At 37.4% G+C, this 21,717-nt stretch overlaps 1 protein-coding gene across 5 annotated transcripts in view; it reads left to right on the forward strand.

Annotated features, from left to right (window-relative positions):
• Nucleotides 1-21,717, forward strand: part of PUM3 (pumilio RNA binding family member 3) — a 67,047-nt gene that overhangs the window by 18,607 nt on the left and 26,723 nt on the right. For 3 of the 5 annotated variants that reach the window (XM_055294344.2, XM_055294343.2, XM_063609907.1), the window contains exons 11-18: nt 861-959; nt 1,849-1,902; nt 5,421-5,501; nt 13,123-13,265; nt 13,913-14,135; nt 15,060-15,147; nt 17,592-17,682; nt 21,047-21,359. In XM_055294344.2, the coding sequence (XP_055150319.2) occupies nt 861-959; nt 1,849-1,902; nt 5,421-5,501; nt 13,123-13,265; nt 13,913-14,135; nt 15,060-15,147; nt 17,592-17,682; nt 21,047-21,179 (912 nt within the window). In that variant the 3' untranslated portion in view covers nt 21,180-21,359. Of the gene's footprint in view, nt 1-860; nt 960-1,848; nt 1,903-5,420; nt 5,502-13,122; nt 13,266-13,912; nt 14,136-15,059; nt 15,148-17,591; nt 17,683-21,046; nt 21,360-21,717 lie in introns of those variants that run through there. The other 2 variants (XR_010113772.1, XM_063609906.1) reach the window with 1 other exon arrangement.

Below are 21,717 nucleotides of genomic sequence, written 5' to 3' on the forward strand. Positions count from 1 at the left end.
TGGCGAAACCCCATCTCTACTAAAAATACAAAAATTAGCCGGGGGTGGTGGCGGGCACCTGTCCCAGCTACTCAGGAGGCTGAGGCAGGAGAATTGCTTGAACCTGGGAGGCGGAGGTTGCAGTGAGCCAAGATGGCACCACTGCACTCCAGCCTGGGTGACAGAGCGAGACTCCGTCTCCAAAAAAAAAAAAGAAAATGTAAATAAGAAATTATATACATGGAAAATGAAGGCTAAAGTGTAAATTAAGCTAAGCTACCTAGTGAGAAATGTTTTTTACTAAAGGGTCATTTTATACATGAGGTCTTAGTCTAAATGTTAGTATAGAAATTTTTCATGAGGAAATGTTACGTAAGCATGTTTATGGTAAAGAATATGATGTTTGGAGATAATCCAGTTATGAACTAAAAAGGGAACTTTTTCAGTCAAAATGAGTGTTTTGATTCTGCTTATTGCATACAGGTCTCTTTTAGGGAAGAGCATTTTCTTTATCTCGCTATTCTGTTCAAAGCTCCCTTATCACCACCACCTCCTGGGCTTCTTTTTCTTGGAAAATTATTTAGAATATTTTATACTACACATATAGCTTGACCTTTTTTTTTAACAGACATTGGTAAAAGTCAGGTATTGTGTTTAATAGAAATTGTCTGCCAGCAGTATTTACTGCTCTTGATGGAAAAGAACGTTTCTAGAAAGAGCTTGTGTTTCTGTTTGATTGTCTACAAAATGAAATTGTTTGCTACCTGGCACTCTCTTCCTTTCCTTCTCTCTGCATAACTGCCCCCTGTAGACAGACAGATAAAACAGCAGAAAGAAGAAAATAAAGCAAAGCCCTGTTCCTGACGGCATTTGTTCCCTAGGAAATGATTGAAGCCATCCGCGAAGCGGTGGTCTACCTGGCACACACACACGATGGCGCCAGAGTGGCCATGCACTGCCTGTGGCATGGCACGCCCAAGGTAAGTGTGACAGCACTTGCGCATTTAAACTGTACAAGTCAGGGCCGTGCTTTATCTGCAGGCTTGACTTCGCTGTCCTTAGACTTTTAACCCTCTTTGGTCTTTGCCCTGTTGTGCATAGCAACATTATCTTCCAAAAGTTGTGCCTTAGGGCCTGATGGGAATGAGCCATCTTCTTTAGGCCTAGTGTTTCTTCTTTTCTCTGCTTTAGTAGAAACCTTGAAGTTTCATTAAAGGATGGGAAGAGATCTATCAAGCAAGTAAACATAATATGTATTTAAGCTTTAGTTTCTAGAGGTTTTGGTACCTCCTCATTTAATGATCATACTATGGCACGGGAAAATGGGAAGGGATAACAAACAGCTGGCCACACTCATTTGCTCCCAGAGGTGTTAAGTACTTGAGGGAAAAGGTAAAGATCCTTATTAATCACAGAAGTTTAACAGAAATTATCATTATTTCCTTGGTCAGCATAATTCTGCCTTTAAAAGATAGTTGTACTATATCTACTTTTTTAATGCAAATTTAATTTTGTTCAACAAATGCAGATGAGTACTAACTGTTTGCTAGACTGTCCATTTGAGGGCAGTTTAGACCTTGGAAGAAGGATCTGTCCCGTCTCACTGTGAAAGGTGGCTTCACTAGGTTTGCCTTGCAAACTCTAACCCTAGCCCTAACCCTATCACATACACATCTAAGTTTGTAATAGCTCTAAGCGAACTTCTTTGGTATATTACAGTTTTTTCGTTCTGGCTGCATAACTATTATTTTTACTAATGATAAACATATGCCACTCAAATGAAAACTTAATAAATATAATATTAAAATGTTTACGAAATACCCTTAATACATAACTGAAAGTTCAGTGAGACAATCTTTCCTTTTTAAGGACAGGAAAGTGATTGTGAAAACAATGAAGACTTATGTTGAAAAGGTGGCTAATGTAAGTATAATAAAACTACATATTCTAATTATATTTGATAGTGAGATGAATTCATGTCTATTATAGAAAATTTGGAAAAATTCAGAAAATTACCAAGCAGAAAATTGTTTTATTATATTTGTCTGTGCGTCTACATGTATTTTCGTATTTTATCTACACAAAATGGAAACCATGCCACATGCATTCTTTTCTCCTTTTTTAATTTAACATTGTATTATGATAGTTCTCTACTTTTATTAGATATTCTTTGAAAACCTGATATTTACTAGCTTTTTTGGTGAATTTGTCCAGTCATGTTAATTAAATATGGGAATTACTGCCTGGATACGGTATCTACATATTTTAGTCTCTGGGCGAATGATGCCAGATTGCACTTCAGAAACTTGATACTAGTTTTCCTTATGACCAAAACCATAAAAGAAATTAAAATGTATCTTTTTATTTTTTTTAAGAATAAATTTGCAGTGTGGTTATGGAAATTTTTAGTTGTTAAATTTTATAGCTCTTTAGAAATGCAGTAACAATTTTCCTAATGAAATTCATAGGTACAAAAGTTTTTTCTGGGGGATTTGTTGCTTCAAAAATAGGGTTTATATGTTTTTAGATATTAAATAATTTTTCATGCTGTTACTATGGAGTACTGTAACTAGAATATATGTAGTAAATACAATTTTAATTTTTGAGTTATACTTTATATATTTGATGGATAATAGTTCATCAGTAAATTTCTGATTTACTGATGAACTAAAATTATGTAATAATCAACTGCTTTATCCTTTGAAAAAATCCAGTGAGAACTACTAGCATCTGGTGAATACTTCAACTTGTTTGAAATACTAAGTCAAACCAGTTAAAATTAATGCTGTGTGATTGTGTACTTGACTACTGTCTTCTGTTGGGCTAGAGATTAGAAGAATTCAGAAGGCAGCTAACGTTCCTATAACAAAGTGAAATATGGAATTCTCGTTTCCAGTGTATGTGATTTTTTTATAATTCATAATTCAGTGTTAAGTAAATTTTTATGTGTGACATTCTAATTTGAATACATTAAAATAAGTAAAAACTAGAATGTTAATAGAAAATTCACAAAGGTATTAAGAGTATGACATTTTAAAATAACAAAATTAGATTGTTTTAGTTCTACAGTTTGTTTATGTCAGGTAATTCAATACTAAGTACATATCTTTTTAAATCTCAAAGAGTGACTTCTAAAGGGGTGATAAACTAATGTTACCCATGGATTTGATCCATGGATAATTCGGAATTATTCATTTCCAAATATTGGGGGTTTCTTGATATATTCTATATTATTTTGTTCCTTTTAAATTTATTGAGACCTGTGTTATGGCCTAACATGTGGTCTAAGTATTTTGAAAATAATATATTGTAGAGTTGTTTGGTGAGGTATTCCGTATTTGTCAATTAGATCAAAGTAGTTGATAGTGTTCATACCATCAATGTTTTTACTGACTTATTATTTTCTAGTTCTATCAGTTGCTGAGAGAAACATGTTAAAATTTCCAACTATACTTGTGGATTTGTCTGTTTTTCACTTATATTCAATTCTGTACCACCTTCTGTTGTATTCATCCAGAAATATTTTATGCTTGGTTATGCTTATGTGTGTCCGAGTTAAGAGATCTGAAACCAGTGATTTTGTACTAGGCACATTGTTCTCTATTTTGTTTCCTTCACTTAATTCATATTATGGGTCATTTTATTTCAATATACATACATCTGTCTACCTCACTTTTCTTTGTGATTGTAATAGTTCATCGTATGCCTGTACCATAATTTATTTAACCAGTCCCCACTGTTGGGCATTTTGGTAGTTTCTAGAATGTTTAAAATTACAATTAGTACTCCAGTGAATATACTCATATGTAAGTCTTTGTACTTACATGGAAACACGTCTGCAAGATAAATCCCTAGAACTGGAATTACTGGATCAGGTCATACCTGCGTTTTAAATTTGTATAGGTGTTGTCAATTGCTCTTCAAAGAAGTTGAACCACTTTACATTCTCATCAACATAAAAGTGTGCCTGGTTTTCCCTAAACCTTTGATAAATTAGTCTGTTGTCAGAGGTTTTCATCATCGCCTATAGGATAAATGGCATTTCATTGTTTTAGTTATTGTCCTTAATTAATTCATAAAGCATTATTTCATACATTTAAAGACATTTGTGCTTCTGTTTTTGTGATCTGACTCTTCATGTTCTTTTTTTTTTTTTTTGAGACAGAGTCTTGCTCTGTCGCCCGGGCTGGAGTGCTATGGCACGATCTGGGCTCGCTGCAAGCTCCACCTCCCACGTTCACGCCATTCTCCTGCCTCAGCCTCCCGAGTAGCTGGGACTACAGGCGCCCGCCACCACGCCCGGCTAATGTTTTGTATTAGTAGTATAGACGGGGTTTCACCCTGTTAGCCAGGATGGTCTTGATCTCCTGACCTCGTGATCCACCAGCCTCAGCCTTCCAAAATGCTGGGATTACGGGCGTGAGCCACCGCGCCTGGCTTTGCCCATTTTTAGTTGGTTGTTGGTCTTTGTATAGTAAGGGTGTTAGACCTTTTTGTTTATCTTCAGTTTGTCTTTTTGACTTTACAGTTAGCAACTTCGTTATTGTTTCTAATTGAAATTGTATTATCTGTGATATTCATCAGATCTGGCTCTGAATGATTGTGGGCCATTATCAAAAATCAAATTCCTATCAAAGTTTAAAACAATTATATCAACATCCGGGATACTCATGCCACAAGCTCTGGAAACAGGTTTTTGTTTTCTTTTGTTTCTGTTCTTAACATAAAGTAGGTGTTCTTTAAATGTTTGGAACAGTATTAGCATCATGGAAATAATTTTATTTCAAAAGATGAGTGTTGTTAAAGCCACATGTGTATTTCTGTGATCTCATGCAGCTATACTTTTTTAAAGTAATGATTTTTATATCATTCTCATTCAGTGTATAATTATTTATATTCTAATTTTGTGAGATCACTTTAAAGAAATTGAGCAATATAGAAAAGAAAATTAAAAATCATTTGTATAACCCAGAGATGACTATTACAATGCCTTGCCTTCCAGGATTTCCTGTGTACATGTATTATGTGTATCGTGTGTATGTGTGTGTGTGTAAAATTGTATGAGTTTATATTTTCTTTTTCATGATTGGAGTATCTTATATATGTGTTTATATATGTAGATTTTTTTAACTTAATCTTATAACTTGAACTTTTAATTTTTGGGTAGCTATTCATTAAAAGTGTACCTGTTTACATAGGTATTAGTTTTAGACTATTTGGTAATGGATAATGTGCTTTAAAAAAAAAATCAACCTTACCTCTAGAATATAATGAATGAGGTCGTGATAAGAGAGGAAGTTCGTTAAAATGGCTTTTATTCATCTTGTTATGTTCGACAAGTTGTCAGTGTAGGTAACCTTTCTGAAAATATTCCATGTGTAGAATAAGAGGGAAAATCTGTGCACTTGTTTTTAACCTTTACTGGCTTCCAATTCTTGTAGGGCCAATACTCCCATTTGGTTTTACTGGCGGCATTTGATTGTATTGATGATACTAAGCTTGTGAAGCAGATAATCATATCAGTAAGTAACTCTGATGGTCTTGAATTTAAGTTACATGGATAAATCAGTTGTGGATGTGTAAGCTTGATTTCACCATGCATGTGTAAAGACTTGCACCTGTGCCTTCTATCAGTATTTTTGCTTACTTTTAAGTTAATTATATTTTGGAGGTTTGTTTTATTCCTGTATAAATCTTAACCTTGTAACTTTATTAATACTGTTTTAAATATTTAAGACTGGTCAAATTAAGATTTAACACTTTTATTTTGGATTAGGATAACATGGTACTTTAGACCATATGTGATTCTAAACTATGGAAAATTAGCAAAGTGATATTTAGATATGACCAGAAATTAGCATAGTAATTCCTTAGTTATTGCAGAACTTAAATACAAGCAGAGAGTATCTGTGACCTATTAAATTATCTCTCTCCCTGTGGGGAAATAATTACCTCTGCACGGTTACCCGGTTGATCAATGCATCTGTGTTGGATTGAGCTGATGGAGAAGAAAAATGTACAAAACTCACTCAGTTGTGATGCTTCTTAGAGCTTTTGTAGGGTCAGATTAAAAGTTATTACTAAAATTAAAACTCTAGCTTCCTTTTCACATTTCAGCAATTCCTTCTAGTCCAGTGTAATGACCATAAAGTGGTAATACTTGAATGTAGTGTATTTATCCCTAAACTTGCCTTCAGAAAAACCAGTTGTCCTCTTAGGGGAAGTACTCCAAAGTAAAAATTGCATTCTAAACTATTTGTTTTCTTCATTCTGCATTGATAGTCTCTTTTTCTGATTTTACGATTGTCTTTTGTTTTTAGTGTATGAGTGGTGTTGAGTATATGGTAGAGGTTGCAGCAGGGTGGGGATAAGAAAATACTAGTTTCATAGCAGTGGCCAAACTTGGAAACGTCTTGAAAACCACATAATCTGTATAGACATAGGTTATTTGTCTGAAAATTACACAAGCCTTTCTGTTTGATATACATGAATGGGATCCTTGGAGAAATCTTAGTGACAACAAGTGGTACTTTCACATCTGCAAGAAAGAAGAATATGATGATTCAAAAAGAGAATTTACCTGTTGTCAGGTGGTGGTGCTGTGGTCTCTCTTTGTAGCCTCCCGGGATCAGTAGAGCTGAGTGTAATAGAAAAAGTATACCAGCTAGTGGAGGGGAAGATTGTTTTCTTAGATGCCAGCTGTAGGTCCCAGTGTGTGTGAATTTCTCATGCCCTTGCTGTCATTTTCCAACTTTACCCTTGACTGTTTTAAGACTGTGATGACTTTCTTTGGGATAGGATTGTGGGAAGAAACAAGTTGGCAAGACTTTCATGTTACAAACTGAGTATTTTGACATGTTCCTTGTGACTTTATTACCCTTTTGACTCCAATCAATAATGATTGTTTTTCATTCCTGTGACAGAGATGTGAGGCCATAGAATTGGCCGATGAATAAAGTTGTTTCACAGAAATGGAAACAGGCTGGGATATTGAAAGTTTGCTTTTGTTTAATATTTGCACGACAACTAAAATTTGCATAACTGTTCCAAATGGATTTCAAGAGAAACCAAATTTCCTTCACAATTTGCCAGAATTGTCTGTTAATTTTTTTCCAAAGATGTATGCCACTTAAAGTTGCTGTTGAAAAAGTTTTAATTCCTTATGCTTATCACTTTGATTCCCACAACTGCTTAACCCACATTCTTAATGACTTTCTCATACTTAGGGCAGCTTTCCCTGAATGGCCTGATTTGCCGATCTCTCGCCTGTAACTGACAAATGTTCAACAGGTTCTGTGTATTATTAAATTGTGTAGCTTGTGATAAAATTCTGGAATGCTAATTGCCCTTGGATTTTTCCCATCACTCATCTACCACAAAAACAGTTGCGGTATGCAGTGCTTTTTAAAAATAACCAGGAAAGCTTAGTGTTGCTAAGCACTCTGTTCAGGGCACCCAGACTTCCCAAAATGTCAGGTTGAAATCACAGCCTGGTCAGCTGAGCTCTTCGCCTTTCAAAATGGATACTAGCTCTTTCTTACTACTTTACTTTCCTAAATAAACATAAAGTTTCATCCAGTTTACCTTTGCAGTCATTGATGTGCAGGCAGTTTGACAGCAATGTTCACTGGAAGGTAAATAAGTACACTAGCCAATTGTTGTTTGAGGGTGAATAAATATTGATGCATATTTTTAAAGCCATTGTCTTTAAAATATACAGAAAGATATGAACAATACAGTGAACATCCAGCTTCCCACCACCTGACATGAAATAAAACTTGACAAATACGGTTCAAGTTTAAGCCCTTTGTGTACCCATCCCTGATATCCTATCATCACCCCATATCTACTATGATAAATTTGGTATTTATTATTCATATGCATTTCCTTATTTCCTTATCCTTTTACTATATGTAGACATTTTTTATTTTGTAAAACATGTATCTAATTTTATTTTACATGTTTACAAGTTCTGTATAAATGATGTCTTACATATATTCTGCATCTTGCTTTTTTTCTTTTCTCATATTTGTGAGATTTATCATCAGGGGTCAGCAAGCCTTTTTTATAAAGGGCCAGTTAATAATTATTTTAGCCTTTGTGGGGTATATATGGTCCTATCATGTATTCTTGTTCATTTTGTTTTTGTTTTATAAAACCCTTTTCAGATGTAAAAACCATTATTAGCTTGCAAGATGGACAAAAACAGGCTATAGGCTGGATTTGACCAATGGGCCATAGTTTACCCATCCCTATTCTAACTCATTTATATTTCACTGCCAAATAGTATTCTATTACATGTGACTATACTGCGATTTATTTTCTGTTTTCCTGGTGATGGATGTTTAGGTTGTTTACAGTTTTAAAAACTAACTTTAATTCTTAATTTTTGCTAATCCAAATCCATGAACATTCTTGTATATGTCTCCTTGGGTACATGTTAAGTTTCTCTAAGGCACTTAGCAGAATTGCTGGGCTGCCAAATTTGCTGCTTGTATGTTTATATAGACAGTCACGTGTTCCTGTTTCCCACTCAGCCACTACAAAACCATTGCATTACACAGTGCTTTTAAAAATAGCCAAGAAAGCTTAGTGTGTTGCTAAGCATTCCATTTAGAGTAACTAGATTTCCCAAAATGTCAAGTTGAAATCATAGCCCGATAATCACTGCTTGTTTTCTACTAAGACTAAGCTCTAGTGTAATCACCAGATAGTGATCTTCGAGTCAGATGTGGTCTCCCCACCCAGTCAACTACTGTAGCCTTCTTTGCCATCCTTTCCTTGAGCAGTTAATCATGATCTCACCCAGGGCTCACAAACCTTCAAACCTTCATTGACCAGACGGGTAAATGAGTGGCCAGGCCAGGTGTGAGACAAGGAGATGTGGGAGGGACAGTAGGAAATAGCAAGAGCACACGCCCTCTGCAAGGTGGTGGGCACCATTCAGCTCCAGTCCCTGGCAGTGTGAGCTCCATGGCGATAGATCTTCACATTTGTTTTCTTTTTAATTGAGATAAACTACATATAACAAAATTTACCATGTTAACCATTTTGAAGTATACAGTTAAGTAGTATTAAATATGCTCATTGTTAGGCAATCTGCAGGACATTTTTTATTTTGCAAAACTGAATGAAGCAGTGTACCCACTGAACTAGACCTTCCAGTTTTTTTAGTGCAGCTGAAAAGGTAGACTTTTGGAAACAGTCACCCTGTTTTCAGAACAAAATACTGGGGAAGCTGCCTGATGATCTAACCTGCGTTCTATATTTCTGTTACCCGTTAGTTAAATCTCTTAGTTTTAACTTTTTATTAACTCTCTTCCCTCTTCACTAGATTTTAGGTTCTATATAGTAGTCTGCATTTCTTTTTGTCCCCATGGCAAACTACCGTAAGAGTGGACACCACAGGCTCAGCCTTCAGCACCATGGATGGGTTGATTTTTACATTTCTATCCTCAACCATAAATGCACACGCTTTAACCTTACTTCATGTGTGCATCTTTATTTTGACGTTTACCCTTCCTCTTTAAAAGAGCATTGACAAAACAGGAGTGCCAAGGTATCTAGCTAGAGTTCAGCACAAGGCAGTCAGAACTGGCCAAAGATGTCTTCAGAAGGGAAGTCTTTTGTAATTCCCATGCTTTCTTTGTTTACATGCCTACTTTAGAGCTTAAGAAGAAATTACAATAAATGGGCCTGTGTGAATTTTCTGTAAGTTAACTCTTGTTAGGAGTAAGCTAAGCCAAAACCTTTTGAATTGAACCGTTTTTGATATTCTTTCTCTTGAGGGTGAAAACTCATGACTCAGCTAGCTTTATTTAATCTCCATAGTTAAGGAGGCTGTACATATTGAAAGGTATGTTTTTAATATGAAATAATTATGGCAGCTTTCACTTTGCAGTGTGACTTTTTCTGATTTGCTCCTGGTAATAGCCCATGAGTTAGGCAGGTGCATCATTTCCTTTTAAATATAAGGGAATTAATATGCAAAGAGTTTAATGGATTTGCCAAAGGCTACACAGCTTGAACTCAAGACCCCAGAGACTAAATTCTGCACAAAATCAACTATGCCTTAGCTGTCTCTTACCTATTTCTACATGTTACTGGAATTGTTAGTACACACCATGTGATAATCTAGAACTTCCTCCCCATTTTCTCTGTAACCCAAGTTAAAGAGAAATGGAGTAGTACTCTTTCAAGGATGTATGTTTTTGATGGTAGGGGAAAGCCGGAACGAGGGTGAGCTGGGCAAGGATTAAATGATACTACATTTTTTTTTTCTGATCAGTAAGATTGGTTGAAAAAATGATATTACATTTTGAAGTAAAGTTTTTTAGTTTTTTGTAAAATTGTTATTTATAAACATGCATTCTTTTAAAAACCTTAATGAAATATGAATTCAGATTCTAAATTCCTTAATTACAAACCAAAAGGGAGTAAAGTTCAATGAATTTGGGGACTGGTCTGAGTAGTATTTAAGCACAGGTTTTATGCATATCATGAAGTCCCAGTTTCTCATTTTATAAAACCATTTCTGCCCAAGCGTAAGCGTGGAAGCTGTGGAGAAAGCTCGGTGTATTGAGGAATACATTGCCGGCTTCACGTTTCCTCCCTATACCAAGGGAAAAAAATGTTAACTAAAAGTGTAGAGTAGCCATTATAGTTGTTCACTACATACTGCCTAGTTTTTTTGTTTTGTTTTGTTTTCTTGTTCTCAAAAAAACAAATTTTTAAAGGTGTTATATTTCAGAGTCATTTTGTTAAGGGCAGCGAAGTTTTGTTTTGTTTTTTTTTTTAAACTGTAGAAATTGGCCCAGCCTATGTATTATTCTCACCTCTTTCTTTCAACAAATTAACAAAATATATAACAAATTAAAGCATTTGTCCTCTTTTATGAGTTGGTTAATTAATATAGGTACCTAAAGTACAGTAAAGGCACACTCAAGGTACGCCACATTTGGGGCACTAAACACTTCATTATCAGCAACACATAGATTGGCCTGGTGTGGTGGCTCATGCCTATAATCCCAGCAGTTTGGGAGGCTGAGGCGGGTGGATCACCTAAGGTTAGGAGTTCGAGACCAGCCTGGCCAACATGGCGAAACCCCGTCTCTACTAAAAATACAAAAATAGGCTGGGTGTCATGGCGCAGCCTGTAGTCCCAGCTACTCCGGAGGCTGAGGCGGGAGAATTGCTTGAACCCAGGAGGCAGAGGTGGCAGCGAGCCAAGATCACGCCACTGCACTGCAGCCTAGGCAACAGAGTGAGATTCCGTCTCAGAAAAAAACAAAAAACAAAAAACATAGTTTGAGTTCACTTTGGAGTTTGTTTGCCTTGAGAGAGTTCCCTACCTTGTAGCAAGTTCTGTATGTTTTTGTTTGTTTACCCGTTTATTACTGAAATTTTAAGTTCATTTTCCCTGGGTGGTTGAAATTATTTATTCATTTTGAGGTGGTTAGACCTGTTGAATTTTCACCTCTCTGAAAACTTTAATGTGTTACATGGGAATCTTTATACGGTGATCTTAAACTTCAGAAGTAGTTAGGAGAGCATAATGGGGATAGGACTGGTAGAAACAGGACATAGTGGTCAGAAGATTATGTTAGATGATCAGTGTGCAGCTCTCAGTAGTGCTTGACTCCTAGTAAGCACTTAACGAGTGTTAGCTACTGTTATCAGAAGCGTGCTATACTTTTGTGCAAAAAATGAGGGAAGGTTGAGATTTTAAAAAGAGAAACATGGTGTTTGGAACCTGGAGCAGCATCATCAGCCGTAGGATCATGATGCAGTGAGATTCATGGTCTCATGATTGATAGCTGACTTGATTTTGAGCTTGGTTCCTCACACTAAAATTACTAATCTCATCATAATAAATAGGCCCTTTTAAGAAGAGCAGATCTGAATATATCATCTCAGAGAGAATTCCTTTCCTTAAGAAGAGGTTTTATGTTTTCTTTGAAAGAGACTAGATTTGGAGTTGGAGGACCAGGACACTGCCACTGTGAGTCCTCTGGCAGATCCTTTCCTCTTTCTGGATGCCTCATCTGTAAACCTGGCCGGTTGGACAGAACTCTTTCCGAGGCCCAGCCAGTTCTAAAGAATATGGGGTGCTCAAACATCATTGAATATTTATAAAGTTTGTTACGAGAAATAGGAGTGTTAGAGGTGGGGGAAACAAATTGATGACTCTTCTGTTGCATCTTCTCTATTAAGAATAAAGGAATTTTTAAAAATTTTCAAGTGACTTTTCTATCTTTGAAAACATCAGATTTACACAGGAGTTTAGTTAGAGTGGGGATGACATTGCTTTTGTCCCTGAAATTCGAACAACTAGAAAAGGAGGTTACTGTTCTTGGGTATGTTGATTGGAAATGTTATATAGCGTAATTTGTAACTGCTTAGTCGAGGCTTTCTGGATTTGGTTTCCCCTCCTCCTCTGTTTTTGTTTTTCATTCCAGTAGCTAAACAGCCTTCATTTGCCATGAATAAGCAACCTAACTTTAAAAGCCTTTATCCACTTGTTCGATTTAACAGAGTTTCTTTATCTCCTTTCACATACATCTCAGCAGGGAAATTCTAATAGAAATGTTCTTCATTCATGCCGATGCTACATTTAAATGCAGCTGCAAATTAACCATCTCTACTCAGTGACCTCGGCAAGTGATGTCCCTAGTAATAGTGGCCCGAGAAATACTGGCCATAATGAATGAAGATAACACCTTTAAATATTTTTTAAGTCCTTGGGCTTGGTCAGTTAATATAAATGAGTTGTTCAGTAATGCTAGTCACAAAAGAGAATTGATTCTGTGTTCTAAATGTAAATCTCTGTGTGCTTTAATGAGACAATTTCAGAACTAGCTCCATGTTTTCCATGAAGTACTCTGGGAAAAATAGTAGTTAAGTATGTATTCTTCACCATTGAAATTCAGGCATACTTTATTTTAAGAATGTAGATATCGATTCATTTTTTTGTTGTTGTTTATAATTTTATAGGACATTCTGCTCACTTTGGCAGCACATATACTATAATTTTATAGGAAATTATCAGTTCCATAGTAAATGGCAAATATGGAAGAAAGGTCCTGTGGTACTTTATTTTAAGAATGCAGATATTGATTCTTGTTTTTGTTTATAACTCTATAGGAAATTATCAGTTCATTGCCTAGCATAGTAAATGACAAATATGGAAGGAAGGTCCTATTGTACTTACTAAGCCCCAGAGATCCTGCACATACAGTACGAGAAATCATTGAAGTTCTGCAAAAAGGAGATGGAAATGCACACAGGTAAAACCAAGTAGAATGGCTTGACTTCTTTATTCCTCTGTTAATGCTGAGTAGTGCATGCTTCCAGAAATCCATTTACGCATCCATACCCTCTCTCTAAAACTGCCGAAAAGGTGAATTCCATCTTCAAGCCTATATTTTTGACAGATTCTTAAAGTTTTTATCTTGAAAAGGAAATAAAAGTGTCCTGCCAAAAGAACACCTGAGCACCTGGCACATAGTGGGCATTCAAGCGTGCGATTTGGCTTTTATTTTGCTTTATTTTCAAAGCTACCGATACCACATATTTGAGTACCCTAGAGTATGGTGTCCATACAGCAGTGTAAATGTGTTGTTTTCTGGGTATGTTATTTGGTTTTTGGATATTTTTTTTTTTTTTTTTTTTTGGTATTACACAAGCCAGACTCCCTTTATTGAGCTCTTGTTCTGTGCCAGGCACTATTCAGATCGTGGGACACAAACATTTTTAGAAACAGATAGAACACATACTCAAATCACTCACTGTCTACATGCTTAACAGAAAGATAGACAATAATAATAGAGTGTGATACAGTCTGTGATAAGCTCTTAGAAGTTTTTGTGATAATATCACCACATTTCCTTTGCGATTTATCTTACCTTAATACCCCATTCAACATATTCAACAGTAAGAAAGATACAGAGGTCCGCAGACGGGAGCTCCTAGAATCCATTTCTCCAGCTTTGTTAAGCTACCTGCAAGAACACGCCCAAGAAGTGGTGCTGGATAAGTCTGCGTGTGTGTTGGTGTCCGACATTCTGGGATCTGCCACTGGAGACGTTCAGCCTGCCATGGATGTCATCGCCAGCTTGGCAGCAACAGAACTGCATCCTGGTGGCAAGGATGGAGAGGTAATGTGCCATTAAAGGACAGGCAGGAAAGCTGCAAAGGCCACAAAAACTTCATTTTTGGAGGATGTGGGGTGTCAGTAAGAAAGCTGGGGAGGGAGATGCCTGTTGAATAAACAACCAAGAACCTCTCACCGCAACAATTACATTCATCTTTAATTTTCTCTAACCATCTGGGTCAAACCTGGCACTTAGGAATGTTTTACAGACGTGAATTTGCTTATGAATGAAATCATTGCCAAGTATTGAGTGCCCGAGGTGCGTCTGACACCTGAGACTGGGGAAGAGAAGTGGGCCATGGATCTTAGAGAAGCCCTGGCCCCTGACCATATTCACAAATGGGAAAGATGAATGTACCTTGAAAGTTTCTCTATACGGAGACTGAGCCGATTGCCTCCCATACTTGCTAAGGAGAAGCACAAATAACTGGGAACGCTTGGTATTGCTCTTGAAAAGGAGTAAGGTTGAGCTGAAGAGATGCTTTCTTGATTCGCTCATCAGATAATCCCCTTAGGTGGTCATGTGTACTTAAACAGCATGCAGCAGTAGGTTTTGATGTTTGTGCTATAGTGTTCTGTCTTGTAGGTTTGTGTCTGAGAATGGCATATTTCAATCCAAGACATGATTAGCATTAAGATGAGCCTTGTGCTGCTACTGGTCAGAGCAGATTTCATGAAGCTGAGACTGAAGTGCTGTGCAGTGGCTGTTTTATCTGGCATAACCATCTTTCAGTCTGGGGATTAGAATAGATCTGTGGTCCCCCCAAGTATGATGGTTGTTCTAGATAAAGACCTCTTAAGCCTGTGGAACTTTAAAAGTGGCTGAGTCCTTATCTGTATGTGATGACATAAATTGTGTGTATTCATTCAAATGTATTTGCATGAATGAAAACAGCTTTTAAAATTAACTGTTCTTGACCCTTCATAGCTTCACATTGCAGAACATCCTGCAGGACATCTAGTTCTGAAGTGGTTAATAGAGCAAGATAAAAAGATGAAAGAAAATGGGAGAGAAGGTAGGCTATGAAATTTGACTTTTTCTTGTATCTCATGTGGAATTCCAATAATTCCTGGCATCCCTGAACTTTATACCGGCCATTTAAGCTCAAATGAAGTTTGTCAAGTGTTTAGAAATGGTGTCTGTGAATAAGAAATGATTCAGTGGTTGCTGGTAATGCTTTTTCCCCTAGAAATATTTGTGCCTGAGAACTCTTTTAATTTTCTTTCTTTTTTCCACCTCCCACCTGCCCCCTGCCCGCCCCCCACACAGCCCCCCTGCACTCTCCATGCTTTCCTTCCTCTGCTGCTGCAGGCTTCTAACCTGGCTTGGTCAATGCCTTAAAATGCCATTCTAATGAGGATAGTGAGAGGGGGTAGGGGGCCTCAATTGTTGAGTATCATTACCTCAGTAGAAAGGCATGATATTTATCTCTATGTTTGAAGAAAGAATAAGCAGAAGAAGATTATCCTTGTAAGAGAATTTTGGACTAGTGCCTGTTTATTTGGCATTGAAATACATGTGACCAAGGAGTAAGCCAGTCTTTGGGGCTTTCTGGTTTTTTGTAAGCCTTACAGCTGCTCTGTAGAAACTGAGCTCTCTAGAGAAGGACAGCATTAGCATTTGCATGCCATTCACCTCTCAGTCCTATCTCCAACCAGACCTTCACTAACAAAATCCAAATTCCATCTGGTATTTAAACCACTGGAGAGATTTTTTTCCGCTACTGAGTTAAAACAGTTTGGGCTTTTCATTACAATGTCTGAAAAAAAGTGACAGATCATGAATTCATGTCTTGTGGCAAGTGGCAGCTCTAATGGCTAGTGAGGCAATCAGTATAGCAGTAGAGCTGTCACTTCTCACTTTACCTTTAAGAATGGGGACCTGGGGCTATTTTTCACTAATTTTTTTTGTAAAAGAGAAGCCTTGTGATAAATATTTAAAAAAATAACATATGGAATCATCTTTTTCATTATTAAAAAGTTGATGTATAGTTGAGTTTATGCCAGAAAAGTAGTCTGGCTTAATGTCCAGTGGTTTTTCTCCCTCTTAATTAAAATGTGCTGAGAACGCTAAAATCTGCCTGTTTGGGTCTGATGTGTTTGTCTTGTCGTATTCATACAGCACCAAATGAGTTTGTCCTCCTGCATGTCTAGCTGTTTTGATTCTCTTACTGTATAGTAGCCACCTTAAAACTTAGTAGTTTTCAAAACAATGACTTGATCAGGGTCTGGTGGAGCTCTCCTCCTCTATGCTCAGAGTCAGAGTCATCTAGGGCTGCTTGGTTTGTGATTGGAGTGTCCACTTTTCCAATAACTCACTCACATGGTTGGCAAGTGAGTACTGACTGTTGGCTGGGGACCAACAGCCTCAGCTTCCCTTTCTAGGCTGCTTGGGCTCCTTCACGAGATGGTTGCTTTTTTAACAGTGAGCCTCCCAAGAGAACAAAGTAAATACCTGGCACTTCCATGATTTATCCTTAGCAGTCATTTAATGCCACTTTCATCATACTGTCTTGGTCAAGTCAGTCACAGAGGCCCACTGTGATTCAAAAGAAGACATGGATTCCCCCTGTAGATGGAGTGGATGCATTCTAGAAGAGCACACAGGACAGGAGATATTATTGTGGTCAGCTTTGGAAAACAATTTGCCTCACTAGCTGAACTCTGTCCCTATTTAGCAGGTACCATGAAAGGCTGAATAGCCATAGGCCTGTTGGCTTTTAAAGAGTCCTTACATTCAGGTATCTTTGAATGAATGATATAGTACATGCTACCTGACTATGATGTTTACCTTCAAGATAGGTTGTGCCTACCTCCATCTGCGCTAAATCTTAGCTATCAGAATTTCTCCTTTGTCCAAGCATTAATTGCAAAGCGAAAAAGATAATACCAAGACCTTGGGAATCAGAAATACTAGAATAACAGGAGACAAATGGTATTTTTGATTTGTGAGCACATAAGCATTGTAAAGAGAAATGCCAAGTGTAAGCTAGAACAGTCATCAACCACCGTTGAACACGTGAACACTGTGTTATGTTCATGGCACCTTCTGAGTGAGCATTTCTCCATGAGGAAGAACTTGATTTCAACCAAGCATGAGGTGCTACTGTGAAACATTTATTTCCTGAATAGCTTTCAGGTCAAAGTTAAATCATTAAATAATACTAAGAAATGCAGATATAACCAAGTGAGTGTTTTATTAGAATTCATAGTTTATCTTGAGTAATTACTGCTAAACATAGCTTAGGTTTTGGATCAGAGTTAAAAGAAATGGCTCTTTTAGAAATGCATTAGATAAACCTGCACTGGAATTTTTTGTGTTAAAAGGGAGATTGGGTGAAAGCTACTTTTGTTAGCTTTTTTATTTAAAAATATTTGCAGATTTAAGGGCAGTAGAGAAGGGGGTAGGGAGTATAAATCTTATTATATGATGTTCACTAAGCTTCAGTATATTTTACAGGTTGTTTTGCAAAAACACTTGTAGAGCATGTTGGCATGAAGAACCTGAAGTCCTGGGCTAGTGTAAATCGAGGTGCCATTATTCTTTCTAGGTATGTATAACGTGTGCCCTTCCCTGAGCAGGGCCTGGTCATGCAGAAGACACACTTCCTTCACATTGATTTCTCAGTTCTAATATTTGTTCCCAATAGTCTAGTATTACTCCCAGTCACTCATGATCTAGACAAGCATACCAAATATTAGAAAGCAAATGTAACTCTTTCAGTCAGTCCTTAGGATTTTTTTTTTTTTTTTTTTTTTTTTTTTTTTTTTTTTTTTTTTTGAGACGGAGTCTGACTCTGTCACCCAGGCTGGAGTGCAGTGTCACGATCTCAGCTCACTGCAGCCTCAACCTCCTGGGCTCAAGTTTTCCTCCCACCTCAGCCTCCTGTGTAGCTGAGACTACAGACGCGTGCCACCACACCCAACTAATTTTTATTTTTTTTATTTTTTGTAGAGATGAGGGTCTCCCTATGTTGCCTCAGACTCTTAGGCTCAAGCAATCCTCCCATCTTGACCTCCCAAAGTGCTGGGATTACAGGCATAGCCATTGAGCCTGGCCCTTAGGATTTTTAAACTACCATCTTTTTGACAAATTATAACATTCACAAGGTATCAGGTGGCTTCACCACATTTATGGTTTTGACCAAAACATAATTGGTGTTTTTTTTTTTTGAGACGGAGTCTCACACTGTCGCCCAGGCTGGAGTACGATCTCGGCTCACCGCAAGCTCTGCCTCCTGGGTTCATGCCATTCTCCTGCCTCAGCCTCCTGAGTAGCTGGGACGGCAGGTGCCCACCACCACACCTGGCTAATTTTTTGTATTTTTAGTAGAGACCTGGTTTCACCGTGTTAGCCAGGATGGTCTTGATCTCCTGACCTTGTGATCCGCCCACCTTGGCCACACAAAGTGCTGGGATTACAGGTGTGAGCCACCGCACCCAGCCTGTATTTTTTTTTAATGAATAACTTATGTCCCTGTGAAAACTGTGACAATGTTGACTTTTAAATCATGCCTAATTCTACATGTAATTTCCTTCATTGTTTTAAAAGATTCTAAAAGGATTGGAAGAGCATTTGCTACTGAAGTGTGTATGCTATTTGTTGATATCTGACTTAAAATGAGAAAAAAACAGTGATGAACTATGGCCTCTTTTGTATTATTCTCTGAACTTAGTTGAGTTTATAATCAATCCACAAATCATTGAAATTTTCCATACATTCTGTGTGCAGATGAAAACCTTCTGTTAAGAGCATTCATTTAAAAAAAGATTTGTATGTTGCTTTGAAGCAATTACTGTTGATTTTTCCCCTGCTGTGTTATTAAGGTTTGGGAAAACAGATATCAACCCTAGTTTGAATTTCTCAAGATACTTCACTTGCAACATGCTATGCAACTTAATCTATATTGTTTGTAAATGTTATTTTAAGTGTTTCTTCAACATATACGTGATCTGGTACACATATACTCACAGACACACACAGGAGCATTCATATCTTCAGGTATGTCAGTGTCTCCAAATATATGTGTTACAGATCATTTTGTTCATTTCTGCTTAAAATTAGTTGATTTTCCAGTTGATGTTAAACAGTCAGAATTCATTAGCTGATACGTGAACTTTTTTGTCACAAATTTTTTCACCAGGCTTTTGGAGTGTTAACACCTACTGACACATTCTTTCATTACACTCAATTAACTGGAAATTTCAGCAATGCCATGAAATTAATTTATAAAGGTTGTTCATCAATCAGAACTCCCATGAGGTGGATTTCAAACATAGGAAGGATATATAGGTTTATTTTGGAGCACTACTTAGAACTGGAACAGGAGCACAGGAAATATTTGAAGTTCTAAATGGAAGTTGAGCTATATATAACAATAATACAAAAAAATTGTTTTTGTGAATTTTGGGTGAAAAGAAAATCAGCCTTGTATGTTGGCTGAAAAGTAACTCAGAGAAGCAGAATTCGCTAACATTTGGGAGCATTGGCACTTGACAGACTGCCTGGGTTCCAGCTTAGTGCATAGCCTTGGGAAAATTATTCAGCTTTTCTGGGCCTTAATTTTCTTGGTGGTAAAAATAATGAGATTAATCATAACCCTATGGTCGTTACGAAAACTAGATTGGATGATGCATATAAAATGCCTAGCATTATGTCTAATATGTGGCATATGCTCAGTAAGCAATAACTTACTATTATGTGTTGTATAACTGTGTGTTTAGCCAAGATGTATGAAATAAAAACACCTAGTGAGTCACAAATTCATTACAAGGGAACTTTACTTTTTAGCATTGTAGGTGGCAAGCTGAATTTGTTGCTTGTCTCCCACAAGCAGTAGAATATTGCTTGGTGCTGATAATTTATCCTCCTCTTTATTGACATATTGGAAGTTATTGGGACCGGGGACTTTGGAAAATACCAAGTACCTCATTTCTAGAATGTGTTTCAGAGGTCCGTATTTACATAGGGTCCCGAAAAAGAAGAGAACAGGAAATTCAGGCCTGGTACTCTGCGGTCAGAGCTGTAGGTCCTATTCACAGAGAAATGGGCCTGCCGTTACCAGCCTCTAGGTCTCCTTTCACTTCCGATAGAGTCCTCGGGCAGGGTTTCAGAAAGCAGAGGCCGGGCTTATTTTGTTGAATGGCTAACATTTATTGAGTGCTTACTAAGTGTCAGGCTCTGGCTGGGTGCTTTAGATACAAGGCGATTTAAGCCTCAGAGAACAACTCTGTGAGGTAGAAGGTGGACTCTGTTGTGAATCCCATTCTACAACTCGGGAAACTGAGTCTTAAGAGAGTTTGAATAGCATGCTCTTGGTTGTACAGTTACTGAGTGGTAGAGGCAGGTTTCACACCCAAGCAGTGAAGCTCCACGGTGAAGCTCTTTGCCCCTTCACTCAGTGTTAGCGCTGTGGAGTTCAGTGAGAAGGCCTGCTAACTCTGACCTCTCTGTGCCTGTGTTCACACAGTTTCATTCAGCCACGTGGTGGGCATTTTTTGCCTGTCTGCTCTGTAAATGTAGCATCATGAAATAAATAAAATACGGTCCCTGCTCTTGAGCTTATAGTCCTGAGGTGGGGAAGGAAAGATAGAATACATGTAGAATCACTTTAAGACAGGATGTAAGTCAGTCCTAAGATAATGTGAAGGTAGAACCAACTCTGTGTGGAATGGTATTGGTCCTACAAATGTCTTTGCTTGGGTGACTCCACCAGCAAGATTCTAAAACAATTTTTTCCATGGTTTTGTAATATAGGCCACTGGTCTCATCATTCATCCTTTGAATGAAAAATAATGTGTATATAGTTACAAGGCTTGTCTGACAGTTAACAAAGTCTTTTGTACTGTTGGTACAGGTAGTATTGGAGATGATCTAGGAGTTCTTATGAAATTTAATTGTTTTCCTCTCTTCAGCCTCCTCCAGAGTTGCGACCTAGAAGTTGCAAACAAAGTCAAAGCTGCACTGAAAAGCTTGATTCCTACATTGGAAAAAACCAAAAGCACCAGCAAAGGAATAGAAACTCTACTTGAAAAACTGAGCACATAGGTGGAAAGAGTTAAGAGCAAGATGGAATCATTTTTTTCTGTTCTCTGTTCTGTTTCCCAATGCAGAAAAGAAGGGGTAGGGTCCACCGTACTGGTAATTGGGGTGCTCTGTATATGTGTTTCTTCTTTGTATACGAATCTATTTATATAAATTGTTTTTTTAAATGGTCTTTTTTAAAAATCTCAGCTGTCTCCTCTGTTACATTGAGTAGTAAGCATATCATTGTGAGGCAATTAATGTGGAAAGTTTACCAATCATATATGGTGGAACCACCCAGATATATAAAGTGTAGTTGAATGAGTTGATTCAGGGGAGAAGACATCTTCAGTGAGCATAGTCTGAGAAGGCTTCCTGGAGAAGGTGAGACTTGAGAAGACTTTCATCCTATCAAAGGAAGGCAGGATGTGGAAAAGAAGAGCCAGGGGGGAGTCATGGGCACAGTAAAGTGGAATTTAATGAGTACCGGGGCAGTGGGGGGTTCACAGCTGCCTTCCTATCTGTTTTATGGGTTAGGTTCCATGCTAGATTTTATTTGAAA

This window comes from Symphalangus syndactylus, chromosome 9, assembly GCF_028878055.3.
Source record: "Symphalangus syndactylus isolate Jambi chromosome 9, NHGRI_mSymSyn1-v2.1_pri, whole genome shotgun sequence".
NCBI lineage: Eukaryota > Metazoa > Chordata > Mammalia > Primates > Hylobatidae > Symphalangus > Symphalangus syndactylus.